The 23674-nt window shown below is 44.3% G+C and overlaps 1 protein-coding gene across 1 annotated transcript; it reads left to right on the top strand.

Moving 5' to 3' along the window:
- The first annotated feature begins 8511 nt into the window (after positions 1-8511).
- On the top strand, positions 8512-15084 carry TENT5C (terminal nucleotidyltransferase 5C). Its single transcript, XM_079960356.1, has 2 exons — positions 8512-8686; positions 11984-15084. The coding sequence occupies exon 2, from the start codon at positions 12006-12008 to the stop codon at positions 13167-13169; it is 1164 nt and encodes a 387-aa protein (XP_079816482.1). The 5' UTR covers positions 8512-8686; positions 11984-12005; the 3' UTR covers positions 13170-15084.
- Positions 15085-23674: the final 8590 nt, after the last annotated feature.

The raw sequence follows: 23674 nt of genomic DNA on the forward strand, positions 1-23674 counted from the left end.
GTCTGCCCTAACACCCCATAACTTCCCATAATAATGAAGATAGAATTAAAATATTTGGATAATGGGACAGAGTGGGGATTTTCTGGCTAAATATTTTTATACAGATCAACAATGTCTTACAGAATCTGTGTTAAAATTAACTGCAGTATCAAGTACAGTAGTACCTCGGTTTTCAAACGTAATCCATTCCGGAAGACCATTTGAGTTCCGAAACGTTTGAAAACCGAAAACTCAATACGGAAGCCTCAATATGGAAAACTCAATACAGAAGCCATGTGGCATGTTCGACTTCCGAGGCGAGTTCGAAAACCGAGGTACCACTGTAATTGGTTTGCAATATACCAGGTCCGGCATTTCCTAAGTCAACAAAGAGTCCAAAATAGGCATTATAACATAAATTGACTCCTTTTGAAAATAATGTGCTCATTTATAATTCACTAGGTAAAGGTCTTGTTTCCCAAATTTATGGAGCACTGAACTCTCAAATGCTGTCACCTCTCACAACTTTAAAAGCACAATAGGGATAAGATCTGGGTGAGCCATTAGATTATACTTTATGAAGCAGAATATGGCTAAAGGCCCCTTCAAATCTGTCGCCGTAAGAATCCAGGAAAACACACTCAAAATCATGCACCAATTGTATATATACCCTTTTTGAAAACTAAAATGACTAAAAACGTATCAGCTATGTGTGGTTCGTTTATTCACATGTGGTTGCAATGCCCCAAAGTCTTTGTGTTTGGGGAAAAAAAGTTTTTCATGAAGCAGCCCTTATCACAAAACAAGATACCCCTTTGGATCCTAAATAACACTCCTATCATACCATTCAGAAACTGTCCAACAACTTTCCCACAAGGATCTCATTACTCACCTGACAACTGCAGCAAAGCTTACTATTGCAAGGTATTGGAAGACGCTAAATGTAGACCTGTTTGAGATCTGGATCTTACAACTTTAGGGCTTAAAACTAATGGACAAATTGACAGCCCCTGTCCAAGAGAGTCGAAGAGACAATGAAACCGCTACTTTTCAATCAATTTGGCATAGCTTTCTTACATAATGCAATATTGATAGAACATGGTTACAGGCGTCCAGTAGCACATTGCAACTTGTGGAATGAAATCTTCATTTAAAAACTGAAAGAAAGTTTGATCTAGGGTCATTTAATGGACACTTTGTGCTTCTGCTGGGGATTCAGGTAGTAAGCTTGTTGAATGTTGATTGTTGCTCTTTGTATAAATAAGTGGAACAATTTTTTTAAAAGGAAAGGAAAGGTAGCATCTCTATTAACAAAGTTCTTCAGGCATTTCTGTGATATAAACCAGGAATACTGGAGCCCACAGAACTCTCTCAAAATTCCGGATGAGCCCACTGGCCTCAAAAGGTGGGGGGACGCTGTAGAAAGCCACCGTGAGGTGACCAACACCCTCCTCCTACCTTTGAAGGGGAAACAATAATCCCTGAATTCCTCAAATGGATCAAAGCTACATTAGACTATTGCATCTTGAAGCCGGGGAAACAATAATCCCTGAATTCCTCAAATGGATCAAAGCTACATCAGTGTTTCCCAACCTTTAGTCTCTAGCTGTTTTCGGACTACATTTCCCACCAGCCCTGACCACTGGTACTGCTAGCTAGGGATGATGGGAGTTGTAGTCCAAAAGCAGCTGGAGACCCAAGGTTGGGAAACACTGCATTAGACTATTGCATCTTGAAGCCTTACAGTTTGTCCTCCGAACCCAAGGACGGGGTGGAATTTGGCCAACTTTGGTAGTATGAGCAGGCCCAAAATTTGGCACCCCCAAATGGATCTTCTCAATCATGGACTTTCTCGGTTTTGCACCCCTTCGGTTCAGTGCCCTGTGCCGGGGAACCACCCATATTGCCCTAAATCTGGCACTACCTAGGTCTCTTTCTGACAGTCTAGGAGTTATGAGCAGTCTGGCCGTTGTCCCTTCCATTGTAGAGAGCCCCACTGGGACAGAAAATGGTCTCAACACCAACCCCATCACTCCCAGAACAGACTTCATTCAAGGGATAGATGGAGGAGTCGATCTAATCATCATGTTCTGTTGAAAGGTCTTGTTGGGTGGGGTGGGGGTGTCATGTGTCTCATGAGATGCTCATGGTCTTCCAGGGCACATCTTGCCTTATAAATGGGGATAGGCCTTTTCTTCTAGGGCATGCCTTCCATGACCAGCCCTTTAAAAAACCCTGGAGATCTGCCTCCTCTCTCACTCCCTACCCCACCAATAACAGGGTTTCCTTTAGATCTCCTTCTGTGGCCACTTTTGGAACCCAATTTCCTTGCTAAAGAACCCTCCAGAGATCCATGAAACATACTTTTGCTTCCTGAACATTTACAAAGCATCTCAGACAAGTCCGTATTCACTTTGCATCTGAGTTTGCCTGAGGTCCTTACAATTATTTTCAAATTCTCAAAGTTAGTGTTTTGTTCCATTCCCTGAGTGGTTCGAGGCTGCCCTTAAAAAAGAACAAGGCGTAAAATCCACACAGAAACACATCATTGCTTGTTTCAACTCGCTTGTGGGAACAACTCAGAGGCCGTGAAAGAAGGAAGGTCAACAACTGGAAGAATTAGAGGAACCATTGGAAATGACTACAAAAAGCAGTAGAGATATGAGATGATCAGAACCCTTCGAACGTCCCATTAAAAAAATTATAATTTGGCAGAATATTTGGACTATTTGATATGTAAATGTATAATTTGGAATATTTAATGTGATTTGATTGGATTGTTAAAATGGAAAATTTAATAAAAATCAATTTTTGTTTTAAAAAAAGAACGAGGCGAGTCTTCTGGCAAGAACTATATCCCTTTCTCTCTACAAAAAGAAAGGTAATTCTCTTCCTAAAGATGTTTCCCTGGTGGCTAAGGACTATTTTGCCATTTGATTCAGGAAAGATGCCAACCGATCAGGAAGACTGAAGATCTGAAATCGTGCAGAGAGCTTGTCCTTTCACAAAAAAAGTCCACCCCCTGGTTAACCTTCTGCATTTCAGCAGCCTAGTTCAACAGGCTCATCACAGCTATCTGCCAATCACCCAATCCCACCACCCTTCTGAGTAATACCCCTCCCCACCTTCTCACTATATAGAAGGGTCTGGTGACTTCTGTTTCAGTGTATCTGAAGAAGTGTGCATGCACACGAAAGCTCATACCTAGAACTAACTTAGTTGGTCTTTAAGGTGCTACTGGAAGGAATTTTTTTATTTAGTTCAGCCTTGTTGCTGTTGCTTTACCTGGTAGGCATCAATCAGAACAACTTCCTGATCTCAGTGGCGGACTTTGGACTTTAAAATTGAAGCCACGCTCTGTGCGATGCCAAAATTCAGCACCTCCCCACCTCTCACCTTCCACCTTGTTTGTTATTGTTGCAGCACCCTCTTAGCTTAGTGCCCACTGTATGTGAACCAGACACGATCCCTTAAATAGAGTAGCACAGCACATGGAGACTTGGATCTTTGGCCTCTAGTGATATATAGGTGGCTGCAGCATGTGGTTCCAGCATTGCAACATGGTCTTATGTTCAAAAGCAGTGTTCCTTCTCCAGACCAAAAGCTTTTTGGTTACTTTGTGTTTGTTTCTTTCTTTCTCTGATCTCCCTTTTCGTTTTATTCAACACCTGCATCCGTAACCAGCAGTCTGGTTTACTGAGTTTGCTCTCAACCCTTCCCCAAATAAACTAGCTCTTTCTCGGTTTCATCCACACCCTCCCACTGCTGTCATTTCTGTAACAGAATTTACATTTTTACTGTTTTGTCCTGCCCTTGGTTGCATGCAGATATAGTTGCAGTGGGGATAACACACTCCAATAAAATAAATGAAACCTGTTTGTTTACCTTTTCTGTTTAATGCGAAAAATATATAATCTAAGAATCAAATAAATCGTGGAAGTAGTCTTTTATAATTCATCCTTAGAACGATGTAGCAAATCGGGGGGGGGGGGGAATCCTGTAAATCAGAAAAAGAATCCAAAATCCATATTATGGTGATATACAGTGGTACCTCAGGTTACAGATGCTTCAGGTTACATACTCCGCTAACCCAGAAATAGTACCTCGAGTAAAGAACTTTGCTTCAGGATGAGAACAGAAATCGTGCGGCAGCAGCGGGAGGCCCCATTAGCTAAAGAGGTACCTCAGGTTAAGAACAGTTTCAGGTTAAGAACGGACCTCCAGAACGAATTAAGTTCTTAACCCGAGGTATCACTGTACTCATCAGACAAACAAAAATATTATAAAACAACATGCAAGCTTTTGAATATTCCGTAACGCTTCATTGGTTAGATGGCATAGAGAGCAATTAGGGGTAGCGAAAGGAGGTAAGCTGGTAAGTGCCAGAATAGGGGTGGGCATTGAATTAAGGAACAAGATGCCAATGGGCATATGTTTGGGCCAGGAGTTTGTCGTCAGCAACAGACAAGCTCACAGTCCTTCCATACAAAAATCCAATCCTAAACCACATCCTTTGTTCCAATAGCCTGGTTTAGAAAAGGGGAAAATAAGCGTTTTCTTGATGCTATTGTTAAAAGAAATTAGGTTCGGAAACACTTGTTGATAACTCAGAGATCTATCAGCAGTTTGTGGTCTAAATTCTACTGACCCCCTCCCCACTGTAGTGCTTGTGGGGCTAGTTTAGCTAATCCCTTCCAACATTTTTTACACCATTTATAAAGGGACGCGGGTGGTGCTGTGGGTTAAACCACAGAGCCTAGGACTTGCTGATCAGAAGGCCGGCGGTTCGAATCCCCGCAATGGGGTGAGCTCCCGTTGCTCAGTCCCTGCTCCTGCCAACCTAGCAGTTCGAAAGCACGTCAAAGTGCAAGTAGATAAATAAGTACCGCTCCGGCGGGAAGGTAAACGGCATTTCTGTGCGCTGCTCTGGTTCGCCAGAAGCGGCTTAGTCATGCTGGCCACATGACCCGGAAGCTGTACGCCGGCTCCCTCGGCTAATAAAGCGAGATGAGTGCCACAACCCCAGAGTCAGTCACGACTGGAGCTAATGGTCAGGGCTCCCTTTACCTTTACCTTTACCATGTGCCTAAGGATGCTTGCTTTGGGAGTCAGGTCCTCTCCCTGCCCCGCCCCGCCCCGTCCTTTAAGCTGCAAGGAAGCAGTATCCTCCAAAATTTAAAGGCTCATCTGCCACCTATAGGACTCTTCTATTACCTGCAGAGCAAGAGGGTTCAGGTGGCAGCTGTCCTCTAGAAGTTTATGACAAGCTGTTGCCAGGCAATTGTTTCTTTTGCAGTTAGAAAAATGGCTCTCACAGCCCATGGGCCCCGATACAACAACCTTGGAACAGGTGATGGGGCATCTAGCCTGATATCAGCATCAGAAGATCACATCCTTCCTCCTCCACCAATTTTGTTATTGAGTTAGCCATAAACCAATGCAGCAACCCAGCCAACTGCCATCTTAATTTCCCCAGAATTCCTGGAAGCATTATATATATATATATATATATATATATATATAATCTGATTATGGCTATTATTATTTGCATTTCTATCCCACCTTTTTTTCCTCTCCAAGGAACTTAAGGTGGTGCACATAGTTTTTCCCCTCCTCATTTAATCTGCATAACAACCCTGTGAGGTTAGGTTGAATTGGTAGCAATGGTAGCAGTGGTAGCAATGGGTTTGTATAGAGAAGTCTCATGGTACCTTTAAAACTAACACTTTCTTTCTTTTCTTTCTCTTTCTTTCTTTCTTTCTTTCTTTCTGCATTCATTCATTCACTCACTCACTTATTTCATAAGCTTTATACCCCGCTTGATTGTTTTAAACCCTCAAAGTGGTTTACAAAATGAAGACGAGACAATAAAATTACACTCTTACTTTAAACCCGCTGGAAATGACCGCTGGGAGGAGTGCAGAAAAAAAAAAGAATCGCATCTATATCAGCAAAGCTGGCTGCTTTCATCTGCCTCACCTGCAAGGAAACATGTCTCTCTCATCTACAGCCACAGCAGACGCTGTGACTCTCCAGTGGTTTGACTTTACCCACCCTGCCATGGCGCACTCTTCCATTGCCTCTCAAGGCAGACGGATGCCAGCAACTACAAACTATAATTATAAAGAAATAAATAACCTGGATGCTTCCTTTGCTGCCTGTTAAACTGGGAAGGAAGGAGAGGGGAGTGAGCTACTAGGGAAGAAAGCGCAAGAAAGTTGGGGGTGGATTCTGGCTATCACTGGGGAAGAGAGGAGATAATTTAAAGTCAGAACTTATAAGGCAATGTTTTAGGACCAACATCAGCTTTCTTTGCTTCTGTATGTGTGTTAGTTATAGAAGCTGAGATCCCCCACGCCCCTTCTCTTCCTAATGGACTGGGGAGCTTTTGCAAAGTGGAGAGTCCTCTTTCCCTTATGCCGCAACCCAAAAACACTTTCTAGGGAGTAAGACTGCAATCCTGTATATATCATTTACCTAGGAGTAAGTACCAAGGAAATGTGTGGGGCTTACATCTGTGAAGATATGTAAAGGCTTGCACTCCTGTGGGTCCTATGGAGACAGAGTTGCAAACCTAAGCCCCTTTGAGCACAATAGCTCTTTCTTATGAGTAAGCATGGGACGCGGGTGGTGCTGTGGGTTAAACCACAGAGCCTAGGACTTGCCGATCAGAAGGTTGGCGGTTCAAATCCCCCCGACGGGGTGAGCTCCCGTTGCTCGGTCCCTGCTCCTGCCAACCTAGCAGTTCGAAAGCACATCAAAGTGCAAGTAGATAAATAGGTACCATTCCAGCGAGAAGGTAAACGCCGTTTCCGTGCGCTGCTCTGGTTCGCTAGAAGCGGCTTAGTCATGCTGGCCACAGGGAGCTGTACGCCGGCTCCCTCGGCCAATAAAGCGAGATGAGCGCCACAACCCCAGAGTCGGCCACAACTGGACTTAATGGTCAGGGGTCCCTTTACCTTTATGAGTAAGCATACATGTGTAGGATTGGACTATAAATGCATTTAAAGAGATGCTCTTGATTTCTTACCACACCAAAACTCAAGTATCACATTGTTTTATTTGGCCACATGTATAGCTGACATTCTTGAAGTCAAGAATGTTAAATCTCTCATCATTTCCCCAAATTGCAAAAAAGACATAACTTGACAGCTGAGTACCTGGAAATCAGGTTAAGGAACAGCGATTAATTTTGCTCCTTTGCTGCTTATTTAGGTGTTATCTGTTTTCTTCACTGAGGAGCAGTCTATACACAGGAACTGAAGCAACAATTTTAAAGGACTTGCATTTTAATTCTTTAACTCTTTTGTTATGGTTATCGTTCAGTTTCAACAAATAAAAATATTAATGACAAAACCGCTCGTTGTTTGAATTTATGCTGTTTCTGTATAAGCTCACCACCTTGTTTATTGGCATGTTTGAAATAAAGAACTCCTTTTTAATATGAGTATGTGCAGTGTCATTTGTTCATACATACATCAAAGCAATTCAGTGCTACATAACACCACCTTTGAACCTGCCAGCAATTCCAGCTTAAAAAAATGAACTTTTATTTTATTTTAAACACATATCTTTTCCTACAGAATTGTGCTCATCCCATGAAAATGTGTTTAGCATCAGGGTAGCAGAAGCACGCTCCATTTTATACCTGTAATGTGCTGTGGCTTAAGTGAGTTTAAAATGCTAAACTGCACGCGCTCAGAGTATTTCTTTCTTTCGTCTTTCAAATAAGTTTGGCAAAGAATTTTTGTTGGTTGGTTTTTTTGCTCTAGAGTCTAGCATTTTGCAGCAGCGGAAAAGCTGTTTAAGGTGGAAGTGTGATAGGCTTCACAACTGAAGTAACACATATTTTAACATGCTTTAATTCTTCCTGGGGAATCGCCTCCCCTCCTCTTTCAATTAATGTGCATTCACGACCAATCACAAGTTATGTTCACGAGTGTGCGACCAGAAACCTCCGCTCCATTTCTCGTTATCAGCCATTGATGCCTTTAAAAATAGAAGCTGCGAGTTTTCCCCGGCTTTAATAAAGCACTTAGTATCCTGTACAAGTAAAACCATCTGGTGTCTGAGTAAGTCTTAAGTCATATAAAGTGATGCTGGTTAATTTCATAGGATGACTGGCTGGAGGGCAGCCCCAAATTAGATCTGAAAAGTATTTATTTATTTACAGAATCATGAATTATCAAAAATTCCTGCAGCGTGCACTCCCCTCGACCCATCCCAAAGGCAGCCACCGATGTTTGCTGCTTCTCATGGCCACCCAATCACTGCTTAGACTCCAGGAAACAGAAGCAGTCTCATCCTATACCCGGGGGAAAGCGTGGATGCTGGGAAGACCTCAAGCCACTGGGTTGCCTGTGGGGATGCTTATGTAAATAACTGCATTTCAGAGGTGCGCCTTCCTTTAAAACAAACCCAAACCCAACTAGACCTGCAGGTGGCTTGGGCTTCCTCCGATCTCACTCAGCCTCTACTCCGGCTTCAAACCAGCTTGGCAGCGGAGCGAAAGAGGAACGCCCAGTCAATTGATCTGGGCTGGAGGAACCCGAGGAGGGAGCTTCTCCCCTCGCCTCCGGCTGGCGGGGCGGGGTCCCGATGGAAGGCGGGTCTCTATAAAGCTAGACACGCAGGGCGCCCCCCGCAAGAAAACTCTGGCCGCCGCTGCTGTTGCTGCGCGTTTTGGAGAGGAGCCTGCGGCGCTTTGGTGAGTGGAGCGCAGAGGCGAAGGGAGGCTCCGCTTTCGCCTTCTCCTTCTTCTCCTTCTCCGGAGGAAAGCTCCCCCTACCAGCTTGAAAGCTGAGCTTTGCCCATTTGGCATAGGGAACAGAGGGTGTTTTTTTTGGGGGGGGGGTGCGACCCCCCCTTTGAGCCTCTATATGCCAAGTAAGTGGCAGGAAGCTTGGATGGCTGAAGGGACGCCAGCGCTCCTCCTGGGTGCCAGCCGCCCCCAGCCCCAGCTGCTGCGCCCTGTTAATGCGCGCTCCCTGCAAGCAGAAAGCTAGCGCATCGGGGAAAGAAGGGGTTGCGTGGGTTTTTGCTCTTTGGTTCGCTCCGCATTCCTGCTTGCATGGAGTTTTTAATAGAGGAAGCACGGGAAATTGCGGGTCTTCCCATCCGCACGACCGTCCCTGCACTCGTATGCGGTCTGTTCTTATTCCAACCCTTTGCTCTGCTGTGACACACATTCTTCAAGATGCGGCTTGTTTTCCTAAATGCAATCTACTTGGGAGTAAGTGCCACCGAAATTGCTGTGGCATGCTTCTGAGTAAACGCACGCAATAATGTTAGGAGTCCCCCCCCCCTGTTTTTTAAGGGGGAGGAAGCCCCAGTAGTGACAGTGTCTTAAGGTCAGCTCAAAACCGCAAGCAAGTTCTTGCGTTTCACAGCCCCCTTGCATATATCTTTTCTTCACACCAAGTTAAATAGAAAAGGGGTGTGGAGAAGAGACCAAGAAAAGTTCATGATGGGTACTTGTCTTTAGTTCAGAGTGGGGAACCTGGGACGCTCCACATGTTGCTGGAGGCACAAACTTAATCACAAAGACATTGCAAAACTGCCTTGGAAACACCAGAAAAAGTTTCCATGTTGTTATTGGGTGTCCTATCACTAGGTCTGGTTGAAATATGTAACTAAACTAATGCAATAAAACTGTTAGCACACATTCAAGACTAAGCCGGGTCTGGTATGGTTTCAAATTGGATGAGGGCCAGTCTGTTAAAATTCCTGCATGTGGGGGTGGACTAGATGACTCTGGGTGCCCCTTCCAACTTTGATTCCTTTTCCCACGGGGGGCACAGGCCACATGTGATAGAAAGCTTGTAGGTGTGTGTGTGGGGGGGGGTTGTTTTGTTTTACCATGGCAGTTAAGGAAGGCACCTGCCACTCCGTTCCTGTTCGTTTTTCTAATTTCGAAAATGCCCTGAAAAGAGTTCTGAAACTTGCCTGGTTGTGAACAGAAATTATGACGGAGTGGGCAAAGCTTGCACACTAATATGTTGATATCTCAGGCAGTGGCGTAGCGTGGGGGGTGCAGGGGGGGCCCGGCCACACCGGGCGCAACATCTGGGGGTTAGGGTTAGGGGCACAAATCCATGGGTTAGGGGGTGCAAATTACTTGCCTTGCCCCGGGTGCTGACAACCCACGCTACGCCACTGATCTCAGGGCCGTAAGTCTCTTGGCTTCCCCCCTTTTGTTCCTAAAAAGGCTGCCTCCTGTTTCCCCTGCATCTTGTTTCTGGGTCTCACTAGCCTTTTGCTTCGGCCACTAACCAGCCCTCTTTTGAGGGTCTGGCTACATAGAGAACTGTTGCCGTTTCCTAGGTGTGACTGGGAGTGGTTAAGAGGCAGGGAAAGGCATCCCATTTGTGTACCTAGCACCCATATAGACATTAGGGTTTCTTCCTTGCTCTTATTCCCCCCTGCCTAAATTAGCCATGTGGGTTAAACCACAGAGCCTAGGACTTTCCGATCAGAAGGTTGGCGGTTCAAATCCCCACGATGGGGTGAGCTCCCATTGCCCGGTCCCTGCTCCTGCCAGCCTAGCAGTTCGAAAGCTGCAAGTAGATAAATAGATACCACTCTGGCGGGAAGGTAAACGGCGTTTCCATGCGCTGCTCTGGTTCGCCAGAAGCGGCTTAGTCCTGCTGGCCACATGACCCGGAAGCTGTACGCCGGCTCCCTCGGCCAATAAAGCGAGATGAGTGCCGCAACCCCAGAGTGGGCCACGATTGGACCTAATATTCAGGGGTCCCTTTACCTTTAAATAAGACTTGCAAGCCACAGTTGGGTATAACAGTTGTTCTACCTCCCCTGTGTTCAGCTACCAAGTATTGGAAAGCTGCATTACCCTCTGCTTCTAAGAACTTCTAACATTGTGCAAAGGATCACTGCCTGAACATACATCTCTGGCATTGCCATTACAGTACACATTGGTGAAGCCTCGTCTCTATGACATGCTGGATTGGTTGGTTCAAACTAGCAGTAGCATGTAAAATGGCAGTCCATGTGCATTGCACGTCCAGTGTTCATTTGCCTGCACCTGTGAAGGGGGAGAGGGTTTAGCATGTATATTGATTTTGTCCCTGTGCCCAATCTAGAGCCTAATCGTCTGACTGGCAACAAGGTTACTAAAATATATTTTTTCCAAGTAGCAGGTCCTTTGGAGAGGGCACCCAACACCAGTTTCCCTCTTTAAAATATTTCAAAGGTTTTAAAAGCAACATTTGGAGCAAAACACCACCACCACCATACTGTGGTTGGACATTATAATTATAATAAAATAGGGTGTGGGAGAAAAGAGGAGAGGTCCTCTCTGTGTCGTCAGGTATTCTTCCTGTCAAGATGTTGTGGTATGTGGACTTCTGCATCTTAGTAAAATAATGAGCTCTGGATCGTTGACTGGGGCTCTCTAGAAACTGCCCTTGTGCAGTAGTTGTGTGGTAGAGAATGCTCAAACTCCAAAGAACTCAGCCATAGTAACTAAACCCGGAATATAGATATTTGTGTGGTGAGGGAGGGAGGGAGGGAGGGAGGGGTGGTGGTGGTGTGGGATAATGGGGGGGGGGGGAATAGACAGAAAAGGTAATGAGACCATAAATCTAAGGTACAACCCTATTCTATATTCAGAGTATTTTAAAGGAAGGTGTTTGTATTCCTCACAACAAATGAGCAGTACTTGCATTTGCTGCTTTGAACATTTAGAAAGCTTGGAAGATAAAATATAAAAGCTTAGAATATACTGCAGATAAACTGACTACAAAGGAAGGTCAACACAGTCCATCCTTCCATTGGTATTAATGGAGCCAACCTGGGCGACTAGGACTGAACCTGTGAACCACAGCAAGTCTGGTGGTGCGCAGAATAAGTTGCCAGGCTCCTAGCTCTTTCCATGAAGGGCTTCCCAAACCAACTGCAGTCTCTCATATTTGCTGTACCCTGTTGGTGTAACTGGACGGTCTGATTAACATGTTCTCTTCCTTCCCCCCCCTTTCTTTTTTTTTAGTTACTTAAAAGATCAATCTACAATGGCAGACAACAAACCAAATGCTGATTCCTTGTCCCGCAGTGTGCTCAGCTGGGATCAGGTCAGCCGTCTTCATGAGGTCCTGTCCGAGGTGGTGCCAATTCACGGAAGAGGCAACTTTCCGACTCTGAAAATAACTCTGAAGGATATTGTCCAAACTGTTCGCCGCAGGCTAAGTGAAGCAAACATTAAGGTGCACGACGTCCGTCTGAATGGTTCCGTGGCAGGTCACGTCTTGGTCAAAGACAATGGACTGGGTTGCAAGGATCTAGACCTTATCTTTCAAGTATGTCTCCCAAGTGAGACCGAGTTCCAGTTGGTTAGAGATGTGGTTTTGCAGTCCCTCTTAAAATTCTTGCCTGAAGGTGTCAACACCGTAAAAATTAGCCCCATGACCCTTAAGGAAGCCTATATTGAGAAGCTGGTGAAGGTGTGCACCGATATTGACCGATGGAGTCTAATCTCTCTCTTCAACAAGCATGGCAGGAATGTAGAGCTCAAGTTTGTGGATCGTATAAGGCGGCAGTTTGAATTTAGCGTGGACTCTTTTCAAATAATACTAGACTCTCTGCTCTTATTCTACGATTGCTCAGAGAACCCAATGTGCGAGCATTTCCACCCAACTGTGATTGGAGAAAGCATGTATGGTGACTTTGAGGCAGCCTTGGATCATCTGAAGAACAGGCTGATAGCCACCAAGAACCCTGAGGAGATTCGAGGAGGAGGTCTCTTGAAGTACAGCAATCTGCTTGTGAGGGACTTCAAGCCCATGGACAAAGAGGAGATAAAAACCTTGGAGCGTTACATGTGTTCTAGGTTCTTCATAGACTTTCCAGACATTCTAGAACAGAAGCGCAAGCTGGAGACATACCTCCTGAACCACTTTGCCGAAGAGGACCGAAGCAAATATGACTACCTAATGACCTTGCGTGAAGTAGTCAACGAGAGTACGGTGTGCCTCATGGGACACGAGCGAAGGCAGATACTGAACCTCATCTCCCTTCTGGCGCTCAGAGTGCTGGTAGAGCAAAACCTCATCCCCAATGCCACCAATGTCACCTGCTACTACCAGCCAGCTCCATATACGAGTGATGCAAACTTCAGCAGCTACTACGTTGCAGATACATACGGCCAGTCTCATCCCACCTGGCTGCCTTGTAACTGATTTTGAGCTTCCTGTTTTTCAAAGCCCCCCTCACCAACTAGGTCTCACACCAATTGAACGGCTCCTGGTTCTCTTTCCTCATTCCTTGAATAGCCTTGGTCAACCCATAGAGTGGGCCTCATCTTTTCTAGTTTCCTTGCCTCTCCTCTCCTCTCACTGGGGGAACTGGCCTAATGCTTTTCCCCAAAGCTTCTTAAACCTGAAGATAGAAAGATACTGTTGGGACAAAGCCAGAGTAGTAGTAACTCCTCGATTGCTTCCATGCCATGTTGTCTTCTGAAGTTTGAATTAGGTTACCTTTGCAAATAATGAGGATTAGGCTGATATGACTGTGGAAGATCATAGCTGCAGTCCTGTATGTCATTAGGCTCTTCAAAGTCAATAGGACTGAAGCAGCTTCTGAACTGTATGCAGGACTGAAGCCATTTTCTTTCCCCTCAGAAAGTCTTAAATTAGCAGTTGACTCATTGCTGCTGTAGAAGGACTAAAGGATGAATTTCAGTTTGGAGAGGATAATGACGTCTGCCAAAACTGTCCCTTTTAGTTTAAAGAAATGAAGGATGTCCTAAATTACATGATGCAGAAATTCTAACAACCCAAGTCAAGCTTTTTTTTAAAAAAGCAAAGTACTAGAAAATATATGGTAGTTATGAAACTTAAGTTTAATATATTATTTTCCACTGATACTTGGACTGACCTGCCAGGGAAATGTGGAATGCTCCTGCCCCCCCCCGAGTTCAGCTGAAACTTCAGGATGTTCCTAAGTCTCTGATGTCACAAGTTTGATCAGTAGGAAACTGGGATGGCTTTACTTTGTTATGTTTTTGTACTGTACCATTGGCTTGTAAGTGTGCATAGTTAGGGATTTCTAGAGTACAGCAGTATTGTTGAAGACAAATTGGTAAAAAACCTCACTTGAAATAATTGTTCCAAGCTTGTAGATGGCCTGGGCTGGAAGAGGATTTCTATAACATGGATTTTCTTGTTCCAGGGGGATTCCCCTTGAAAAATGGGTTCATTAATTATTATTTTTTAAAGAATCATTTATTTAAAAATGATATTTTTGGCCAAAGGTCAGTTGTGTGCCCCGCCCCGCCCCCCCCCCCCCCCCCGCAATCCTCAAAGTATATAATTAGGTGCCTTCTCACATGTGGTGTTTAAAGAGCCTGCCTTTAAGAAAGGATCCTGCAAAGAAGTGCTGTTAAAAGGGAACAGAAAAAAATGGAAAAATTGGGGGAACACATGTCCCTCCCCCCAATCCTGGCCTTCACATTGCTAGTATAAAAGATAAGTATTATGGTTGGCAATGTTAATTTGCACTCCAGTTAAAGGAATCCATGTTCTGTCACAGGTATGGGAAATGCAAATAGTGGGTCGCAGCAGAAGTCTTGAAATTTGTCTATCAAATTCGAAAGGCAGTGAAAGAAAAACAACAACCTCTTGGTCTGTCCACAGTGTTCCTATAGTCGAAAGGCCGGCCACCTACTTAATGGGCGAGCTTTCTGTACGTTTCCCCCCAAAGGAAACTAAGCTAAGGTTAGGCGTGGGATCGTGATGGAAATATTTACCTGGGAAACACACTGTGTTTGGATGGCATTGAGTTAATGTGAAATAGTACTTGGCCCCCTTCTCAAGAGGGCAGAGGGTTTTCTTCCTCTTAGTACTGCTACTTCTGCAACACAGAGATAAACACTATCTGTAGCAATGCAGATGTCGCTGGCTGTTCGAAGGCAGCAGCGCCTTGTGCGAAGTAGTAGTTGAACAGAACGGATAAGGGGGGAAGTACAGGGCTTGTGATCTGAGTGCCAAGGACTTGTCAGTTTCAACTGCTTTTGGCTATTCTACACATTTTTTGCTGAGTAATTTCAGACTGCCTGAATGCTTCTTGACTGTGCTCTTCTGCCTATACATTGATCTGCCTGTAGAGCAAGGCACATACTTACTCTTAATGTAAAGACTACAAACTGCATGATTGCTTCCTTTCACATGACTGTGTCTTGGGGGAGGGGGAGGAACAGAAAGAAGGATTGTATTAAGTGGGGGCTACAGCAACAAAGCAAAATTTAGATTCCCGCCCCCCTCAGCGCTGAACTCAAAGTTGAAATGGACTATAATCTTAAGAGTAGCATTTCTTTACACTGGAAGAAACCTTTTCCACGCATGTCTGGTAAATATGGATTTCTTTAAATTGTAAACCTAATGTCAGTTGCCAGATGAGCAGCTTTTCGAAGCGCTACCAATGCGTATCTTATTTTGGTTTCCTTAAGGTGAAAAATAAAGTCTGTCAAGTTAAACATGACTGTTGTTGTTCTTCCTCCCCCACCCCCCATTAAGGGGTTTTCTAATGGCAGCTTAATTTATAATTCCCCCCAGCACCCCTTGCCCAGTTCAAATGCCAACTATTTAATATCCTTTTAGTTCTTTAGTATCTTAGGTTGGATAAAGATGTGGAACCGGCTTGCCTATTGACTTCTCAAGGTAGTTAGTGACTTCTTTTTCTACCAGCTAGGCTGTTAACTCCTTACACAGGTAGCATTAGGTGGAGACTGCACAAGCTGCTTCCTGTCTGGTCCTAGCACAAGCTGTAAGATCAGTGCCAGATTTACGTATAAGCTAAACAAGCTGTAGCTTAGGGCCCCACTCTCTTGTTGTTGTTGTTGAGTCATTTAGTCATGTCCGACTCTTCGTGACCCCATGGACCAGAGCACGCCAGGCACTCCTGTCTTCCACTGCCTCCCACAGTTTGGTCAGACTCTCTTGGGGCCCCCCAATAAAATTAAAGGAAAAAAACCCTGGATGTACATTTCCAAAATATAAGATAATAAACAAATAAAATAAATCCTGCATATAGCAACAGTGTTTTGTGTTGTGTAGGCTTGTATGATGTAAGTAATGGGCCCCGCCTGCTAGCCTGCTCCCTAAAATATCACCAGTTTGCTCCTTTCTATATATAGGGTGCCTGCATTCTGCATGGACTGGTTGCATAGCAACATGTGCAAATGGCTTTAGATACCTATGAGGTCCATAAATTGCCATATAGCATATATTCAACACAAAAAACAGCAACAATTTGTTGTTGACAAAGGACAGCTGGACATAGAAAGGGCCCATTACCTTCAGTAGCTTAGGGCCTCATCAAACCTAAATCCAGCCCTGATTAAGATGATACTAACACGACCACCACAGTGCACTGTTGTTGTTGTTTAGTCATTTAGTCATGTCCGACTCTTCCTGACCCCCTGGACCAGAGCACGCCAGGCACTCCTGTCTTCCACTGCCTCCCACAGTTTGGTCAAACTCATGTTCGTAGCTTTGAGAACACTGTCCAACCATCTCGTCCTCTGTCGTCCCCTTCTCCTTGTGTCCTCCATCTTTCCCAACATCAGGGTCTTTTCCAGGGAGTCTTCTCTTCTCATGAGGTGGCCAAAGTCTTGGAGCCTCAGCTTCACGATCTGTCCTTCCAGTGAGCACTCAGGGCTGAGTTCCTTAAGGATGGAGAGGTTTGATCTTCTTGCAGTCCATGGGACTCTCAAGAGTCTCCTCCAGCACCATAATTCAAAAGCATCAATTCTTTGGCAATCAGCCTTCTTTATGGTCCAGCTCTTACTTCCATACATCACTACTGGGAAAACCATAGCTTTAATAATACAGACCTTTGTTGGCAAGGTGTCCACAGTGCCCTAGATTTCACAAAAAACTGTCTCTCCCATCCAGGCCTATGAGACATTAATTCCAGAGCAGCCTGAATAAAAACAATCAATACTGCCCTAAGTTAATATTGGTCCCTGCTAAGTCATTATTCATTTACTTTATTGTGTTTATATCACACCCTGTGGTGTATGGGGTGCTGGTGGGGTAGTACCTCTGGTGGGGGACATATCATGCTCCTTCTGGCCTTGGTTGTCCACCTTTGGTCCCCATCCTGCACTCAACCCTCACCTGTGGCTTCTTGAAGCTGTTAGAATTCCTCAGGGACCACGCCCCAGCAACAGATTCGACTGGCTGGCTAAACCAGGTGAGGGTAGCTGATGGGTCTCAAACCCTCAGTGAGTTAGGGACCTCCCCTGCATGCGAAGACAGGCTCTTGTGGATGGGACAGGTGAGACCAAGAGTGGATCCAGTGGTCAAGAAGTCAGCTTCTGCACATGCTGGAAGTGAGGTGCAGATGGGGCTCATCAACCTGGGAAGGTAGCCCAGAAGGAAAGCTCTGATCCTAAACCTCCACTGTCTTGTGGATATATTTGGGTGAAGAAAAGGCTAAGGAGTAAACCCTACACAAATCAGTATTCAGTATTCAGTATTCAGTAAGGATACAACTCTAGTACCTAGTGTAGGCAAATCCAAATGTGTATTATAGATTATAACATACTATAAGATTATATAATGTATTATGTATTATAGATTATATATCTGACTTCTGTTTGATTTGTGTTAATTTTCCCTTCACAACTTCAAGAGAAACATCACATTTTCTGATTGTAAAAAACAGTATTTTGGTCTTAGTTCTCAATATGATGGGGATCTTATTTCTTCCCCACATACAATGTTTCTCCATACCAAAAAAACCACCCCTCAAATCTCCTTGCTGCTAGAAAACTAGTGTGACAACTAGGCTAGAACCACTCTCTCTGAAATCCAGTTTTCTATGGGGAAGGGATGTTGTGTCTGTTTGGAAATATAGGACACAGGGTCATTGCTGGACAATCTCCAACCTGTACTTTGAAATGGTATAGCCCACATAGGGATTCTCAGCTTCACTGATAACTAGATTCTGGTAAGATTAAGTTGTTGCATTATTATTTTTTGGTAGGTTGCCCATGTTTCTCTTTGATAGCTGAGGCAAGAATAACCTTACAGCTTTCAGAACAGTTTGTTCTGAAAGGCTCAGAAGCAAACACCCATCCCCCCTCATTCTGGTTTCAAACACCTGTTGGTTTCAGCCCTGCACCCCCTGAATATAATTACATTAGTATTTAGAATGTTAGGCACAAATGCAGTTCTGAATTCAAACTGGTACAGAAGTAGTTTTACTTCTGGCTTGTCAGGTGTGTTTTCCGAAAACATATATTGGAAAGCGTGCATGTTTGATTGCCCTGGATAAAAACAGAGGCTGCAGAACATGTAGATGAAGCTTGCCCACTCCATCATGGTGTGTAAAATTCAAAGTAAACGTCTCTGCACCTAGATAGGCAGCTCTGAGAGATTTTCTCTAAATGTCAGTTGAGCATTACTGAATAGAGAACACCAGTTTGCATACGGTAACATATATGTAAAGGTGCAAACTTAGAAACAATTGCTGCAATTGAAATATAATTCCTCTAACCATAATGAGCTCATGTGCTTGCTTAGTCTGACGTCCAGGTTTGTTAACTGTTGCTGCTTAGCAATTTCAGACAAAAAGGCCCAGGCCAGGGGGATGGACCAGAAAACCTGGGGGAAGAAACCCTTTTCCCCCAGTTGTCCTTCCAGTGGAGAAAAACTGAGGTAAAATGAAGCAATGTTTCCTTTTTCAGAATGAGCGTAATACTTCTTCAAGCCACAGCTCCCGGTTATGCTAAAAGCCTAGGATGAGAGCTAATGGTTAGGAATTGCCTCCTGACACCTAGAAAACCTTCTCAAGGGTTTTGAAGGAGGGAGTTATTGGGGCTTAGAGAAGATGCTCTTCACCTAAGAAGAGGGCCCCCTGGCTGGCCCCAGGCATTTTGCTGCCTGAAGCAGAAGAGCAAATGCAGCCCCTCCTGGCATTACGGTGCACAAGGACCTAAAGTGGGTAGCAAGTCAGTTTGGCAGCTGACAGCAAATTCTACAAGTACACCTCCAGGAAATCAGCTGAGAGGCCATCAGCATGACATCCCCTACCACTCTCTGGAAGCCATTTGGATCCTTTAAGGGACGGGGGCAGACCATTGAAATTGGTCCCACAAATTGGTCCCTAAAATGTCATTAAAAGGGCAGAATAGGGGTGGGGCAGAACGCAGGCGGGAGGAACAATTTATGCAGTCCTCACTGATGCTCACGGGGGTCTGGAATGTAACCCCCATGCAAAATGAGGGTTGCCTGTATCAACAAAAGTGGCCAGCTACTTTCTTGGAAAAACTAACCCACCGTATTCAGCTGTCTATCATCAGGTGCAGCCAGACACATTTTAATGTTGTACAGCAAAGGAGAGGGTTGGTGCTTTTTTTCCTTTTTCCTTTCCCTTATATGAACCAAGCAAATATGGACAAGTCTCTGTCACTTGTTTGCAGCAGGCTATGGAACAATAACACTTCCCTGCTGGCTGATCTTAACTCTTCCTGGAGATTGTTCTGACAAACATTTCCTGGACATCCTCGTCACTGTGGAAACCAGAGAGTAAGCTGGTAGAAGAACTGCGAAAACCGAAAGGCATCTTTGTTTAGTTCTGTTGGAAACATTGACTCATAAGTTTTGCATTGAAGCATGATCTATAGAACGGCACCCTATGACGTTTCTTATCCTTTACTATTGTGTTACCCCCATGAGGACAGAATAAGGCTTCACTGGTACAGCGACACTGACATGAAGTGCTTTTAGTTAGAAACCCTGGAGCCATGAAGCAGAAAGGCAGATTCGTTTAAGGAGGAAAATGTGGACGCTTACTTTGAATTCTGACAGTGAAGTGTTTTTCTGAAGGACGGTCTTTTCTGTAGCCATATGAAGCAGATTTGCAGAGAGCAACCCTGTGGTCCTAGCCGCAAAAGCAACAGCGTACTTCTGCATGTGAATACAGGCACTGGCAGATTGAGACGATGAAGCCAATAGTGGGTCCAATGGTCAAGAAGGCAGTTTCTGCACGTGCTGTAGAGGGAACTGAGCGGCAGATGGGGCTTGTCAACCTGGGAAGGTAGCTCATCTAGGAGAAAGTAAACTCTGATGCTAAACCTTCTTTGCCTTGTGGCTACACTCATTCAGGCGTTGGGTGTAAAACATCTTCAGGAGTATGGATGGAATCTTACCTGGTAAAGGTAAAAGTAAAGGTAAAGGGACCCCTGACCATTAAGTCTAGTCGCAGACAACTCTGGGGTTGTGGTGCTCATCTCGCTTTACTGGCCAAGGGAGCCGACGTTTGTCCACAGACAGCTTCCGGGTCATGTGGCCAGCAGGACTAAGCCATTTCTCACGAACCAGAGCAGCACACAGAAATGCTGTTTACCTTCCCGCCAGAGCGTTACCTATTTATCTACTTGCAGTTTGATGTGCTTTTGATTTAAATTGGATTTATTGATGAGTAGCTGTGGTCTAAACCACAGAGCCTAGGGCTTGCCGATCAGAAGGTCAGCGGTTCGATTCCCCGCGATGGGGTGAGCTCCCGTTGTTCAGTCCCAGCTCCTGCCAACCTAGCAGTTCGAAAGCACATCAAAGTGCAAGTAGAAGGTAAGGTAAACGGTGTTTCTGTGCGCTTCTCTGGTTCACCAGAAGCGGCTTAGTCATGCTGGTCACATGACCTGGAAGCTGTACGCCGGCTCCCTCGGCCAATAAAGCGAGATGAGCGCCGCAACCCGAGTTGGCCCCGACTGGACCTAATGGTCAGGGGTCCCTTTACCTTTAGGCATGGTTAGGAATGGATTTCTGGTTAGCCTGATAATGTATATAGGTTGTATTGTTTTTATTATTAGCTGTTAGTGAGAGAAATGGCACAGATGTGGCAATGACATCTTCTACTGCATGGCAAACCGTGTGTCCATGTATTTCTGTGTTTATGGCTTTTAGAAAAAACAACAATCCTGAGCTACAAAATTCAGCTTTACTATCCCCCTTCCCCCAATCATGGTAGGAAACAGGATTAGAAAAGCAACAAGGAATGTTAATGGCTGTTGTCATCAGCTCAGTTACACATAATTCAAGAGAACACACATTTCAGTATTAAAACAGGTCTGACACTGAAATGAGTTGTGCAGTCATAATGACCTGGTTTGATTATTATTATTTTACAGTTAAAGAAATTTGCACCGATAAATATAGCTAACACTTACATGAAACCTGACTGGCTCACAAATGACCGTCTGCAAGTGAGCAAAGAGGACTCAGTTTCAGTGCAAGCTCAATTATTGCAAAAATCGCCACCGTCTCTACTTAAGAGAAATGCTCCCAACTGTAGATTTTGAGAGTACAGTACTAACTACGGTACAGTGGTACCTCACGTTACATACGCTTCAGGTTACAGACTCTGCTAACCCAGAAACAGTACCTTGGGTTAAGAACTTTGCTTCAGGATGAGAACAGAAATCTCGTGGTGGCAGCAGGAGGCCCCATTAGCTAAAGTGGTGCTTCAGGCTAAGAACAGTTTCAGGTCAAGAACGGACCCCTGGAACGAATCAAGTTCTTAACCTGAGGTACCACTGTATTCCACATTAAGCATTAAGGAATGGAACTATTCAGCCACTTTGTATTTTTTTCAGCTTGGTTATAAAATGATTGCTTCCTGTTTAGAAGCCGGGAGGTTGAAAAGGTCAGCCTGGGAAACTGAAACCTAGTTCTTAGTTACCAGAACCTGAAGAAAATGTAAATTTGCTACCTCAGATTTAGCTGCCTTAGTACACAACTCAGTGCAGGGAATTGAATGGGTGAGGAAGTACTGGTAATCCTACAAACACTTACTTGGAACTAAGTTGCAAAGTGTTCACTAACACAGTTAATTTATTCACAGACACAGTTACAGACCCTGGAGCCCACAGAGTCCCTCCCTCCTGCTGAAATTAGTCTTATAAGTAGTATTCTATCATTACAGTGCTTGTGTGATGTCCACAATTGCATCTGGATTGCAAATGGGTCCACAAACCCCAAAAGGTCATAACCGCTCCTAGTGGTGCACCAATAAAACTGCTAGCATGTATGCAAAGCTAAGCAGGGTCCAGTATGATTTCAAATCGGGACAGCATGTTGACATTCCTGCCTTGCAGGGGCTTGGACTATATGACCCTCGGGGTCCCCTCCAACTCTACAATTCTATGGTTCTATACAGAGGGCTGCTTAGAAGAGACAGCTAGGAAAAACAGATTTCCACTTGGTAGCTGCGAGGACCACACAGGAGCGGCTAAACTGTCTGGTTAGCAACACTCTCTCTCTCTTGGTGCAGGCTATAACCCTTGCCATATTAGGATGGAGGCTACAAATCTCCTAAGCAATCATTTTTTTATATTACTGTATTTCACAAATGAAGCTACTTTTCGATACCACCATTTATCCATAGATGCCAGGGTGGCTCACAAGCAAGTACATTAAAAACAGCAACGTACATTATAAAACATCAAAACAGGAGGAAATTCTTTTTTATGTTAATTATTGTATAAGGATGAAAATATGATCTGTAAATATAAAACTGGGGGGGGGGGAACACCCCTAAACAGGATAAAATTAATTCTGTCAATGCGGCATGAACTCATGTATTTAACCTCTGCTATGTGTTTGATGGTGGACTGTTCTCCAAGCCCATTGTGTCCTGTGCACAACCCTTTTCTGACTCCTGAAGTCTCAGTGACACCCATACATCACAAAATGCAAACTATTCAGCCGCCTGCAACAATTTCTGATGAAGCGGAATCCCCTTTTTTTCATTAAAAGGGAACATGCTCATTTAATCAGAATGCTCAGTTGTCATACAGAAATACCACCTCACATTCCACACAATTACCTTGTATATTTAATTGGATGCAAGCTGTGACTATGTTCTCTCACTCTGCTTATTTGAAATGGTTTTAATTTAGTGTCGTGCTTTGCAGCAGTCGGAATAAATGTGACAAGAGGGTGCCTTTGCAGCGGTGGACCAGGAAGGCTCACTTGGCGCCAGCAAAATCTTTCAGGCCAGGTGAAGATGTTTCACCCCTCATGGGCATTTCTTGTGTTAAACCCTTGCTGTATTTCTTTCCATAATAGGGGTTTAGTCTTCATGCTTTCAAGTATTGAGGGCAGTGCAGGGAAAGGAGAAAAGTTATCTCATGTTTGAAACACCTTCAGTGTTAAAGAAATATTCTATGTATTGAAATTTCATTTTGTAAATTCAAAGGAGACTTTGAGTCTCCTCTGCCCCCACCTTTTTATATATATATATATAAAAAGTCAGAGTAGTGGCATCCTTTGAATTTCCTGCTTCAGTTATTGAAGTGTTGTGGTTTGACTCTGACTTGGTCTCCCATCTATTCACATTGCAAAATATTAATTTCAGTTCTACCTTTCTAGATAGTTTCCTTCAGAATCTGCCCGCTGCTTTTACTAGTTTTTCAGCGAATCTGAATCTTGAAACTGCAGAGATGTATTTTCAGAACCTCTTAGAGGTTTGTTTTTAAGTGAGAATCAACTGCATTTGCTTACCAGTTTAATGGGTCAGGTAGGCATGTATCCATTAACATACCCATGCTGTGTACCTTGTATCTAAACCAGAGTAAGCTACTGCAGTTTTATCTGGTGCACATCTTCTCATATGGCGTAATTCTTCTCAAACAGGAAAGAACAGAGCAGAAAATAGTAGCAAGGCAAGGAATGTGGCT

Source organism: Podarcis cretensis, assembly GCF_951804945.1.
Source record: "Podarcis cretensis genome assembly, chromosome: 17".
In the NCBI taxonomy this organism is placed as follows: domain Eukaryota; kingdom Metazoa; phylum Chordata; class Lepidosauria; order Squamata; family Lacertidae; genus Podarcis; species Podarcis cretensis.